Genomic DNA, 14,220 nt, shown 5'->3' with positions numbered 1-14,220 from the left:
TACCGGTCTGTAATTCCCCGTTTTCTCTCTGCCACCTTTTTTGAATAGTGGGGTAACATTAGCTACCCTCCAATCCATGGGTACTGTTCCAGGTTCCATCGAATGTTGGAAGATGATCAGCAATGCATCTACTATTTCTAGGGCCACTTCCTTAAGTACCCTAGGATGTAGATTATCAGGCCCTGGGGATTTATCGGCCTTCAATCCCGTCAATTTCCCTAACACCATTTCCCTACAAATACTGATTTCTTTCAGTTCCTCCCTTTCATCAGACCCTATGTGCCCCAACATCTCTGGGAGGTTATTTGTGTGCTCCTTTGTGAAGACAGAACCAAAATATGTATTTAATTGGTCAGCCATTTCTTTGTTCCCCATTATAAATTCCCCTGATTCTGACTGCAAGGGACCTACGCTTGACTTCACCAATCTTTTTCTCTTGCTACTGCTCCTGCTCCTATCTTCTATGTTTCTATGTAAGTCTTTCTTTCTGATAAGCTCTGGTTCAAAACTCCTAAAATGCTTTTAATTGCAAAAAATAGCAACAAAAAACTTCTTACCGTTGCAATTGATCTTTTCTCTGTGTGATATGCTGTATATACGCTTTCAATTTTGCATGCTGAAGTTATAAAAGGAATATATACATTATCAATCATCATATCATATCATATCTATATATATAAATCGGTACATCTGTCTGTCTGTCATTCTGTCATTCTGTCTGTCATCGCCTGTGCGTCTGTCGGGCTATGCGCTCGAAAGTTACAGGGCGTACCTACGTGCGAGTTACCTCCAAAGAAAGCTTACGCTTCCGAGACGGTTTTAAGCGTATTTACGTTTCGGCCGGGCTAAAATCGCGCCCGCGGTATCCCAAAAACCTTCAACATTCCACTCATTAGCATCTCATTATCCGTTCATTAGCGACAGAGTGACCTCGAGGTCGACCAATCGTATGGCGGCTTGCTGCCGCGTGCGGCCGGGCCCTCCTACGGTCGAGTGACGGGACGATTGACCAATCCTACGCTTTGGTGACCTGACGGTCGACCAATCGGTGCGTGTGTGGGCGGGCCTTATCGTTCTGAACCGAGGTGAGTAGCCGCCATCTTGCTTCCATTCTTTTTCCTGCTTTCTGCGTCTTTCTTTTCAAATATACTTTTCCAGCAAAATAAAATTCAATTTATTAAATTCTTTAAAAATAAATCACTCATTTGTAAATATTTTATCTAACCTGAACATTCTTTTTCCTACCTTTGCCCGTTTTTTTCTTAGGCCTGAAAGCCTGGGCCTTTCTTGCCCAGCCAGGCCCGAGCTAGGTAACTGGGCTGCTGCTAAGCTCCTCACCCCCTGCCCCCCCCCGCCGTGTCACGTTACCCAGGGCAACGGCGTCAGCCACGAGGGTCAGGTTGCGCGCGCAGCAGGAGCAGGTGAGACGCAGCGTCTCTGTTCCGCGCTCGGCGGGGGGGCGGGGCTCGGCCGCCGGCCGTCTCTCAGAGCCGCAATCGGGCTCGGCGGTGTGGGGGGGCGGGGCTCGGCCGCGGGGGGGGGGCGGGGCTCGGCCGCCGGCCGTCTCTCAGAGCCGCAATCGGGCTCGGCGGGGGGGGGGCGGGGCTCGGCCGCCGGCCGTCTCTCAGAGCCGCAATCGGGCTCGGCGGGGGGGGGGGGGGCTCGGCGGGGGGGGTGGGGCTCGGCCGCCGGCTGTCTCTCAGAGCCGCAATCGGGCTCGGCCGGGGGGGGGGGGGCGGGGCTCGGCCGCCGGCCGTCTCTCAGAGCCGCAATCGGCCTCGGCCGGGGGGGGGGGCAGGGCTCGGAGAGCGGGGCTCTCGGCCTGGGCCCCCCCCGCCCCCCCGCCCCCCCCTTCCCCTTCCTTCCCCCCGCCCCTTTCCCCCCTTCCCTTCCCCCCCTCCCTTCCCCCTCCCCTTCCCCCCCGCCCTCCCTTCCCCCCGCTCTCTTCCCCCCACCCACTCTCTCTCTACCCCCCAGTCGCTCTCTCTCTTCCCCCCCAGTCGCGCTCTCTCTCTCTCTTCTCCCCCCCCCCAGTCGCTCTCTCTCTCTCTCTCTTCCAACAACAACATGCCCTCAAAAAAGCCTCGGCACCGCCGGGCACTTCAGCTAGTCTATATATATAAATCGGTCGATCTGTCTATTTGTCTGTCATTCTGTCTGTCATCGCGTGTGCATCTGTCGGGCTATGCGCTCGAAAGTTACAGGGCGTACCTACGCATGCGTTACGTCGAAAGAAAGCTTACCTTTCCAAAACGGTTTTAAGCGTATTTACGTTTCGGCCGGGCTAAAATCGCGCCCGCGGTATCCGAAAAACCTTAACATTCCGCTCATTAGCATCTCATTATCCGCTCATTAGCGACAGAGCGACCTCGAGCTCGACCAATCGTACGCCGGGTTGCTGGCGTGTGCCGCCGGGCCAATCGGTGCGTGTGTGGGCGGGCCTTATCGTTCTGAACCGAGGTGAGTCGCCGCCATCTTGATTCCAAACTTTTCCTTTCTTTTTCCCGCTTTCTGCTTCTTTAAAAAAAACGTTGCTTTTAAAACACATATTGTTTTTTAAAAAAATGATTTAGAAACGAATTAACTTATCTAATCTCATTAATTTTCCTACCTTTCCCCGTTTTTCCAGGTAAGCCTCGAAGCCTCGGCTTCTCCTCCGCACCCACGCCCGAGCTAGGCACCTCCCGGCCCCACTCGAACGCTGGAGGGGCGGGCCTGCGCCGCTACCTTACTAAAGGGTGCGCGCGCAGCAGGAGCTGAGACGCAGCGTCTCTCTCTGGCTCGGCCGGGGGGCGGGGCTTGCTGAGCATCAAGGGTTACCCTGGCAACCGGGCCCGCCGGCCGTCTCGCACAGCCGCAATCGGCGGTCTTCACCTCGGGGGGGGGGCGCGACCCTCTGCGGGGGCCGCGACCCTCGGGGGGGCCCCCCGCCCTCCCTTCCCCCCTTCTCTCCCCCCCTTCCCCCTGCCCTCCTCCCCCTCCCTTCCCCCCTCCCTTCCCCCTCCCTCCCTTCCCCCCCGCCCTTCCCCCCCCGCCCTCCCTTCCCCCCCCGCCCCCCGCCCTCCCTCCCTCCCTTCTCTCCCCCCTTCCCCCTGCCCTCCTCCCCCTCCCTTCCCCCCTCCCTTCCCCCCTCCCTCCCTTCCCCCCCGCCCTTCCCCCCCGCCCTCCCTTCCCCCCCCGCCCCGCCCTCCCTCCCCCCACCCTCCCCCTCCCCCCGCCCTCCCCCTCCCTCCCCCCCCCAGTCGCTCTCTCTCTCTCTCTTCCAACAACAACATGCCCTCGAAAAAGCCTCGGCACCGCCGGGCACTTCAGCTAGTTATTAATAAATCGGATGCAATCACACAAAAGGGAACTTCTGCGACCACTGACAATTTAAATCAATTTCTATCTTCCCAGGGATGAGAATGCAGGAGCAGTTGGGGATAAATATCTCAGAATCACCTGACAAATCTAATGTCTTATTATTTGTACCATTTTATACCCTATTAGTCAATTATTTACTCACATTTACTTTTTCATTACACTTCACACACCAGAGAAAATATGGCTCTAAGATTCTAAATCATCTTTCTTGCCTGATATAGGTCAGAATCCTCAGGAATCCTCCATGTTAAACATTGTTGCTTTCTCCTTTTGTTCTTGTTGCACAGAATATTACAGGGCCAAAAACCTGCGGTCCTTCGGCGCTCTCTCACTGTAACTGCAGGCTCATGCAACCTGTATTATTGGGGGCGGAGACCTGCTGTGCACCCAATTTTCATAGCACGGGATAATGCGGTGAGGAAGCGTCTGTTGCACTGACCAACTGTACACCAGACATTCACTCGGCTCATAATGGCCTCCAAAAAAAGTAATGACATCATTGCCCCATAATCCTGAATAAGTCTGCTGGAGCTCAGCGCCCATCTAAAACTGGTGCAGTATAGTTGGTCTATTGAGCCAGGTTGATTCCTCTTCCTTGAAAGGGAGTCAATTTAATTGTTGCATCACATAAATGCACGTTGACCCAGCAATTTCCTTATTTATTTCCTGGTGTCCTTGGGTTTCACTCCTCAGCTATTATACCTTCTAAAAGCTGAACCTTATTTGCTATCCCAGTCGTTCCTGGGATGTGGGCATTGCTGGCAAGGCCAGCATTTATTGCCCATCCCTAAATGCCCTTGAGAAGGTGGTGGCAAGCCGTTTTCTTGAACCGCTGCAGTCCATGCGGTGAAGGTACTCCCATAGTGCTGTTAGGGAGAGAGTTCCAGGATTTTGACACAGCGACGATGAAGGAACGCCAATATATTTCCAAGTCAGGATGGTGTGTAGCTTGGAGGTGATGGTGTTCCCATGCACCTGCTGCCCTTATCCTTCTAGGTGGTAGCGGTCACAGGTTTGGGATGTGCTGGCATAGAATCATAGAATGGTTACAGTACAGAAGGAGCCTGTGCCGGCTCTCTGCAACAGCACTTCAGCTAGTCCCACTTCCCCGCCCTTTCCCCATATCCCTGCAAATTTTTTTCCTTCAGGTACTTATCCAATTCCCTTTTGAAAGCCACAATTGAATCTGACTCCACCACTCTTTCAGGCAGTGAATTCCAGATTCTAACTACTTGCTGTAAAAAAGTTCTTCCTCATGTTGCCTTTGGTTCTTTTGCCAATCACCTTAAATCTGTGTCCTCTGGTTCGCGACCCTTCCGCCAATGGGAACAGTTTCTTTCTATCTACTGTGTATAGACCCATCATGATTTTGGACACCTCTAGCAAATCTCCTCTCAATCTTCTCTGCTCTGAGAACAACCCCAGCTTCTCCAGTCTATGCACGTAACTGAAGTCTCTCATCCCTGGAACCATTCTTGTAAATCTTTTCTGCACCCTCTCTGAGGTCTTCACATCCTTCCTAAAGTGCGGTGCCCAGAATTGGACACAATATTCCAGTTGAGGCCAAACCAGTGATTTATAAAGGTTCCTCATAACTTCCTTGCTTTTCTACTCTATGCCTCTATTTATTAAGCCCAGGATCCCGTATGCTTTTTTAACCGCTTTCTCAACCTGCTCTGCCATCTTCAACGATTTGTACACATATACCCCCAGGTCCCTTTAGAATTGTACCCTTAGTTTATATTGCCTCTCCTCATTCTTCCTACCAAAATGTATCACTTTGCACTTTATTGCAATAAATTTCATCTGTTACGTATCCACCCATTCCACCAGCCTGTCCATGTCTTCTTGAGGTCTACCACTATCCTCACTGTTCACTATACTTCCAAGTTTTTGTCATCTGCAAATTTTGAAATTGTGCCCTGTACACCTAAGTCTAAGTCATTTATATCAAGAAAAGCAGTGGTCCTAGTACCGATCCCTGGGAACACCACTATATACCTTCCTCCAATCTGAACAACAACCATTCACCATTACTCTGTTTCCTGTCACTTAGCCAATTTTGTATCCATGTTGCCACTGTCCCTTTTATTCCATGGGCTTCAACTTTGCTGGCAAGCCTATTATGTGGCACTTTACAAATGCCTTTTGGAAGTCCATGTGCACCACATCAACCGCATTGCCCTCATCAATCCTCTCTGTTACCTCATCAAAAAACTCGATCAAGTTAGTTAAATATGATTTGCCTTTAACAAATCTGTGCTGGCTTTCTTTAATGAATCCATACTTATCCAAGTGACTGTTAATTTTGTCCCAGATTATCGTTTCTAAAAGCTTCCCCACTACCGAGGTTAAAATGACTGGCCTGTAGTTGCTGGGTTTATCCTTACACACTTTTTTGAACAAGGGTGTAACATTTTCAATTTTCCAGTACTCTGGCACCAGCCCCATATCCAAGGAGGATTGGAAGATTATGGCCAGTACCTCCGTAATTTCCACCTCTACTTCCCTCAGCATCCTCGGATGCATCCCATCTGGTCCTGGTGACTTATCTACTTTAAGTACAGCCAGCCTTTCTAGTACCTTCTCCTTATCAATTTTTATCCCAGCCAGTATCTCAACTACCTCCTCTTTCACTATGACATTGGCAGCACCTTCTTCCTTGGTGAAGACAGATGCAAAGTACTCATTTAGTACCTCAGCCATGCCCTCTGCCTCCATGCGTAGGTCTCCATTTTGGTCCCAAATCGGCCCCACCCCTCCTCTTACTATTTATATGCCTATGGAAGACTTTTGGATTCCCTTTTATATTAGCTGCCAAGCTATTCTCATACTGTCTTTTCCCCTCCTATTTCCTTTTTCACTTCCCCTCTGAACTTTCTATATTCAGCCTGGTTCTCACTTTTATTCTCAACCTGACATCTGTCATACATCTTTTTCTGCTTCATCTTACTCTCTATCTCTTTCATCATCCAGGGAGCTGTGGCTTTGGTTGCCCTACCTTTCCCCCTCAGGGGAATGTACCTTGACTGTACCCGAACCATCTCCTCTTTAAAGGTAGCCCATTGTTGGATTACAGTTTTGCCTGCCAATCTTTGATTCCAATTTACCCGGGCCAGATCCATTCTCAATCCACTGAAATTGGCCTTCCTCCAATTAAGTATTTTTACTCTAGATTGCTCCCCGTCCTTTTCCATAGCTAGTCTAAACCTTATGATACTGTGACCACTGTTCCCTTAATGTTCCCCTACTGACACTTGCTCTACTTGACCCACCTCATTCCCCAGAACCAGATCCAGCAATGCCTCCTTCTTCGTTGGGCTGGAAACGTACTGATCAAGGAAGTTCTCCTGAACACACTTCAGAAATTCTTCCCCCTCTCTGCCCTTTACACTATTACTATCCCAGACTATATTAGGATAGTTGAAGTCCCCCATTATCACTACTCTATGGTCTTGCACCTCTCTGTAACTTCCCTGCGGATTTGCTCCTCCATATCTTTCCCACTGGTTGGTGGCCTAGAGGATACACCTAGTAGTGTAATGGCACCTCTATGGTTTCTCAACTCTAACCAAATAGATTCTGTCCTTGACCCCTCCAGGACATCCTCTCTCTCCAGCACTGTAATAGTCTCCTTAATCAATACTGCCACCCCACTTCCTTTCTTATCTTTCCTGAACACCTTTATATCCAGGAATATTTAGTAACCAATCCTGCCCTTTTTTGAGCCCAGTCTCCGTTATCGCCATGACATCATATTCCCATGTGGCCATTTGCTCCTGCAGCTCACCAACCTTATCTACCATGCGTTGTGTGTTTACACACATGCACTGTAAACCTATCTTAGATCTTCTTGTATTCTCTCTTAGTCTGACGCCACCTAATACTGTAATATTTCTTACTCTAGTGCTATCTGTCTCTCCCAATTCTTTGTGCACCTTGTTTCTCCTTTCTAATGCTACATTCTGGTGCCCCTCCCCCTGCCAAATTAGTTTAAACCTTCCCCAACAGCACTAGCAAAACCCCCCGCGAGGACATTGGTCCCAGCTCTGTTGAGGTGCAACCCGTCCAGCCTGTACAGCTCCCAGCTCCCCAATATCCCAGGAATCTAAAGCCCTCCCTCCTGCACCATCTCTCCAGCCACACATTCATCTGTTGTATCCTCCTATTTCTGTACTCACTAGCTCATGGCACTGGGAGTAATCCGGAGATTACTATCTTTGCGATCCTGCTTTTTAATCTCTTTAATCTGCCTGCAGGACCTCATCCCTCTTTCTACCTATGTCGTTGATACCGATATGGACCGTGACCCCTAGCTGTTCACCCTCCCAGCTCAGAATGTTCTGCAGCTGCTCAATGACTTCCTTGATCATGGTACCAGGGAGGCAACCTACCATCCTAGAATCACATCTGCAGCCGCAGAAACACCTGTCTGTTACCCTAACTATCGAATCTCCTATCACTATTGCTTTCCCGATCTTCCTCCTCCCCCACTGTACAGCTGAGCCACCCATGGTGCCATGCACATGGCTCTGGCTGTACTCCCCAGAGGAACCAGCGCCCTCACCAGTACTGACTGGAGAGCGAGATGCACTCAGGGGACTCCTGCACAACCTGCCTGGTCCTCCTTGTCTGTCTGACGGTCACCCATTCCCTCTCTGCCTGCACACTCGGCGGGGTCCTGTCGAAGAAGCCTTGGCGAGTTGCTGCAGTGCATCTTGTAGATGATACACACTGCAGCCATGGTGCGTCAGTGGTGGAGGGAGTAAATTTTTAAGGTGGTGAATGGGTGCCAATCAAGCAGGCTGCTTTTTCCTAGAGGATGTCGAGCTTCTTGAGTGTTGTTGGAGCTGCACTCATCCAGGCAAGTGGAGAGTATTCCATCACACTCCTGACTTGTGCCTTGTGGAATGGTGGAAAGGCTTTTGTGAGTCACTCGCCACAGAATACTGAGCCTCTGACCTGCTCTTGTAGCCACAGAATTTATGTGGCTAGTCCAGTTAAATTTCTGGTCAATGGTGACCCTCAGGATGTTGATGGTGAGGGATTCGGCGATGGTAATGCCATTGAATATCAAAGGGCAGTGGTTAGACTCTCGCTTGTTGGAGATAGTCATTTGTGTGGCGCAAATGTTACTTGCCACTTATCAACCCAAGCCTGAATGTCATCCAGGTCTTGCTGCATGTGGGCATGGACTGCTTCAGTATCTGAGGAGTTGCAAATGGAACTGAACACTGTGCAATCATCAGCGAACATCCCCACTTCTGACCTTATGATGGAGGGAAGGTCATTGATGAGGCAGCTGAAGATGGTTTGGCCTCGGATACTGCCCTGAGGAACTCTTGCAGCGATGTCCTGGGGCTGAGATGATTGACCTCCAACAACCACAACCATCTTCCTTTGTGCTAGCTATGACTCTAGCCAGTGGAGAGTTTTCTCCTTGATTCCCATTGACTTCAATTTTACTAGGGTTCTTTGATGCCACACTTGGTCAAATGCTGCCTTGATGTCAAGGGCAGTCACTCTCACTTCACCTCTGGGATTCAGCTCTTTTATCCATGTTTGGACCATGGCTATAATGAGGTCTGGAGCAGAGTGGTCCTAGCGGAACCCAAACTAAGCAGCGGTGTTGGTTATTGTTGAGTTATTGGTGAGTAAGTGCCACTTGATAGCACTGTCAACCACACCTTCCATCACTTTTCTGATGATTGAGAGTAGACTGATGGGGCTGGATTGGATCTGTCCTGCTTTTTGTGGAAAACTGGGCAGTTTTCCACATTGTCGGGCAGATGCCAATGTTGTAGCTGTACTGGAACAGCTTGGCTAGAGGCACGGCTAGTTCTGGAGCACAAGTCTTCAGCACGACAGCCGGGATGTTGTTGGGCCCATAGCCTTTGCTGTATCCAGTGCACTCTGCCATTTCTTGGTGTCATGTGGCATGAATCGAGTTGGCTGAAGACTGGCTTTTGTGATGGTAGGGACCTCAGGAGGACGCCAAGATGGATCATCCACTCGGCACTTCTGGCTGAAGATGGTTGCAAATGCTTCAGCCTTGTCTTTTGCACTTGCGTACTGGACTCCACCATCATTGAGGATAGGTATGTTCATGGAGCCTCCTTCTCCCGTTAGTTGTTTAATGGTCCACCACGATTCACGACTGGATGTGGCAAGACTGCAGAGCTTTGACCTGATCTGTTGGTTGTGGGATCGCTTAGCTCTTTCTATAGCATGTTATTTCCGCTGTTTAGCATGTACAGGAAACTTTGGTTTATCCGGAAGTTGTATGTCCGGAATACTCGATCTAACGGCAAAAATCAGGAGCCGTTTTCTGTAAGTTTTTTTAGATCTCGTTCTTTTTTTTTCCCAGTCAGCCACTGCAAGGTCTGTAGCTATAGCAACAGCTTTAGCTAGAGACGCTTGCAGCTGCAGCCGACTCTTTAGAAGCTGTTGCTAAGCAACAGTGTTTGTTGTCAGATACGAAGATGAAAACCTCTGTATGCTTCAACATTAACTTTGTATGTCCGGCAGTTTTGATAGATCGGCAACACGCCAGTCCCGTCGGTGCCGGATATCACAAAGTTTCCTGTATGTAGTAGTGTTGCAGCTTTCTCAGGTTGGCACCTCATTTTTAGGTACGCCTGGTGCTGCTCCTGGCATGCTCTTCTGTACTACTCATTGAACCAGGGTTGGTCCCCTGGCTTGATGGTAATGGTAGAGGGATATGCCAGGCCATGAAGTTACAGATGGTGGTGTAATACAATTCTCCTGTGCTAATGGCCCACACCACCTCATGGATACCCAGTTTTGAGCTGCTAGATCTGTTCTGAATCTATCCCATTTAGCACGGTGGTAGTGCCACACAACACGATGGAGGGCAAAGACGGGACTTTATCTCCACAAGGATTGTGCGGTGGTCACTGCTACCAATGCTGTCCTGGACAGATGCATCTGCAACAGGTAGATTGGTGAGGACGAGGTCAAGTAGGTTTTCCCTCGTGTTGGTTCTCTCACCACCTGCTGCAGGCCCAATCTGGCAGCTATGTCTTTGGTGGGTCAACGGTTGCTTGGTCAGCAGCGGTGCTACCGAGCCACTCTTGGTGATGGACATTAAAGTCCGCCACCCAGAGTACATTCTGTGCCCTTGCTACCCTCAGTGCATCTTCCAATTGGTGTTCAACATGGAGGAGTACTAATTCATCAGCTGAGGGAGGGCGGTAGGTGGTAATCAGTAGGAGGCTTCCTTGCCCATGCTTGACTTGAAGCCATGAGACTTCATGGGGTCTGGAATCAATGTTGAGGGCTCCCAGGGCCATTCCCTCCTGACCTATACCACTGTGCCGCCATCTCTGGTGGCTCTGTCCTACCGATGGGACAGGACATACCCAGGGATGGTGATGGAGGAGTCTGGGACATTGGCTGAAAGGTATGATTCTGTGAGTATGACTATGTCAGGCTGTTGCTTGGCTAGTCTGTGGGACAGCTGTCCCAATTTTGGCACCAGTCCCTAGATGTTAGTGAGGAGGACTTTGCAGGGTCAACTGAGCTGGGTGTGCCGTTGTCGTGTCCGACGTCGGCGCCTAGGTCGATGCCGGGTAGCCGGCTGGTTCTATTCTTATTATTGTTTTTTGTAGCGGTTTGGTATAACTGAGTGACTTGCTAGGCCATTACTGGTTAAGAGTCAACCACATTGCTGTGGGTCTGATTTGGGCACAGTTCAATTTCTAGGCTGATGTCTTTGGTGGGTCAACAGTTGCTGTACATTCTTCCTCTGTGATGCTCTATTGTTCTGACATTTTTGAAGGTGAATGCTAATAGTGGTACAGGTGCACATATAGCATTATACACCACAGAAGGAGGCCATTCAGCCCATCCTGCCTATGCTGGCTCTTTGAAAGAGCTATCGAATTAGTCCCACTCCACTGCCCTTTCCCCATAGCCCTGCAATTTTTTTCCCCTTCATGTATTTATCCAATTCCCTTTTGAAAGTTACTATTGAATCTGCTTCCACCACCCTTTCAGGCAGTGCGTTCCGGATCACAACAACTCGCTGTGTAAAAATAATGTTTCCTCATGTCTCCCCTGGTTCTTTAGCCAATTACCTTAAATCTGTGTCCTCTGGTTACCGACCCTCCTGCCACTGGAAACAGTTTTCCCCTATTTACTCTATCAAAACCCCTCATAATTTTGAACACCTCTATTAAATCTTCACATTTTACAATATAAATGTAAAACTAAAAGAGGGATTTGTTGACATTCATTTAATCGATTTGTCTGTATGGACTGTTTTTGCAGAATTTAAACTTGAGGGTATCATAAGTGCTCCAGTGCTCTCAGCGGCAAGCTGTGCTCAAAGTGAGGGCTACGGTGCTGTAGCTTCAAACCATGTTCTCTTCAAGCACACCTCCCTGCTGAAGTGCAGTCTCGCTGAATTTATCCTTTAATGAGAAGATGGCATTTGACCTGTTTGAAGAGCTATAAATGGAGCTTGAGGGTGACAATCAAGAATTTCACTACTCAATTGCTATGCAAATAGCACTTAGAGACTCTACCGAGAGCATCCGTGCTCATTCATAAATCAGCAATATCCAAAACCATTTAAGATACCAGAACTATTTTAATCAACATAACATGTACCTTGTGAAATGGTTTTGTATATTGAGATATAAATAGTAAATATTATGGAAAATAAACTATTCTCTTCTCTGTACTCTAACATTCCTAGTTTAGATCATTAGCTTATGAGTCAATGCAGAATTATAGAAGTATAATAATGGACACTAACAGTAATTCAATATTCCCTGAAAATACATTGGGCTGGATTTTCATTCAGGAGTCGGGTTGGAGGCGGGACTACAACTTTCGGGGTTGTAGTCCTGTCTCCATCAAGATGTGGCCAATCCACGCGATTTTAACTTGATTGACCTTGTTGAGCCCGCCCAGCGGGCTCAGCAGGCCAATTAAGGGCCACCCGGCAACAGGTGATGTCACAGACTGAAATTTCATCTGTCAAGAGGTTCTGACAGATGAAATATCAGTGTTTCACAGCTGTTTGAAGCTGTCAAACACTGACAGTCTTACTTCTAACCTGAGTCCGTCTCCACAGACTCAGTTAGAAATCTCTCCTGCACAGAAAGCTGAAGGCTGTCACTTTTGACAATGCGCAGCCATTCTGCTTTCTGTGCCGGTGAGATGAGGGACTCCCGAGACCTAAAGGAAGGCTGAAAAGGTAAGAAAAGGTAATTTAAACTTCTTTAAACACTTTAGACACACCAAACACACTTACCTTTGCACTCATGCACACATCACTCACCTGAACACCGACAACTCAACCCCGCCAAGTCCTTCAACCCGACGGCCCGCCTCGCAAACCTGCCATTGTTTGGAGCCGTCGGGAATCCCACACTTCAGCATTAAAAATAGGGATTAGGCTAAAAGCTGCCTAACTACCTGTTAACAGGCAGTTAATTGGCACTAATCCCTTCCCGCCTCGGGTAGGCGGGTCCCAGTGCGGGGCGGGTACCCGCCTCCTTTGAAACTGGCATGGAGGCGGGTTGGGGGCGGGATGGGGTCGGGACCCCTGATTTCGAGATTTTAACCCCCCAGACACCTCCAATCCCGACTCCACGGCCCAATGAAAATCCTGCCCATTATCTATTGTAGTGGTGTATGAAAAAAAGTCCACAAAGAGAAAAGTTGCTCTGTGATCACTGTCATTATGTGGACCCTCACAACGCTTTTTAATTTCTCACTGAATACCATGCAGATTTATTTGCAGTAACAATGGTTTCAGAGAAGTTTGATAAAGATTGCAAATTACCTCCTCCATTTCGTTTGCACACAAATGTCTTCTGTGTTTCTCCTGGAAATCCATAATCTAGGATAGTACAATTAGAAGCACAGTGATGATTGCACATTCGTAACTAATCAAAAATGCTAGTTCCATAATAATTTCAGAAGTTAATTACCTGTACAAACTCCTTTAAATATCTCTCACAAATTTTCTCTGGCTGTGTAAAAAGTGCCTTGAGATCTGGATCCATCTACACAAAAAATAACTGAAAGTGTATTATTTTACAAAAATACACACTAAATTACTCTCTTAAAGGGGTCCTTTAAGAACTTAGGAAAGGTGGCTGGAGTGAAGGATGAAACAGGTCACACGTGTGTATTTATAATACATAAGCTGGGGCAATACCAAAAGCATTTCGGCCCATCTGTCTCTGAAACCCTCATTCATGCCTCAGGCTCCAGACTAAATTACTGCAATGCTCTCTGAGCCTGCCTCCTACCCTCCACCCAATTCTATATCAAGTCCCAGTCAGCCATCATCACTGTTCTCAATGACCTACATTGGCTCCTGGTCATCCAACATCTCAAATTTAAAATGTTAATTTTGTGTTTAAATTCATCCTTGGCCTCACCTTACCCTACCTCTGTAACCTCCTCCAGCCCTACAACCCCTTCCCCCCGCTGGGCTCCCTGTTACTCTGACCTCTTGTGCATCTCCTCCTCCCTTTGCCCCACCAGTAGTGGGCATGCTTTCAGCCACCTAAGACCACACTCTGGCTATCCCTCCTTAAACCCCTCCACCTCTCCTCCTTTAAGAGCCTCCTTATTACAGCCCACATATTTGACCAAGCTTTTGGTCATCCTCCTAATCTCTCTATCTGTGGCTCATCATCCAATTTTCCTTATGCCTTGCTGAAGCGCTTTGGGCTGTTCTTGTGCATTATATACTGTAAATTGCTGTTGATATAATTACTGCTGAATTGTCCTCATATCGAAGCTCTGACCATGCTCAATCAGCTCCGATGGACGGGTCACATCGTCCGCATGCCCGATACGAGACTCCCAAAA

General features: G+C 48.6%; 1 protein-coding gene across 2 annotated transcripts in view; it reads right to left on the bottom strand.

The window, feature by feature from the left end:
• Positions 1-14,220, bottom strand: part of rnf212 (ring finger protein 212) — a 171,696-nt gene that overhangs the window by 107,252 nt on the left and 50,224 nt on the right. For both annotated transcript variants that reach the window (XM_085975479.1, XM_085975480.1), the window contains exons 4-6: positions 13,329-13,403; positions 13,181-13,237; positions 558-616 (exon numbers count right to left, since the gene is read on the bottom strand). In XM_085975479.1, coding sequence (XP_085831605.1) covers positions 558-616; positions 13,181-13,237; positions 13,329-13,403 — 191 coding nt within the window. The remainder of the gene's footprint in view (positions 1-557; positions 617-13,180; positions 13,238-13,328; positions 13,404-14,220) is intronic.

This window comes from Somniosus microcephalus, chromosome 2 (assembly GCF_052327205.1).
Source record: "Somniosus microcephalus isolate GS21.2 chromosome 2, FLI_Smic_1.0, whole genome shotgun sequence".
In the NCBI taxonomy this organism is placed as follows: Eukaryota; Metazoa; Chordata; class Chondrichthyes; order Squaliformes; family Somniosidae; genus Somniosus; species Somniosus microcephalus.
This window is presented reverse-complemented; position numbering and strand designations above follow the sequence as displayed.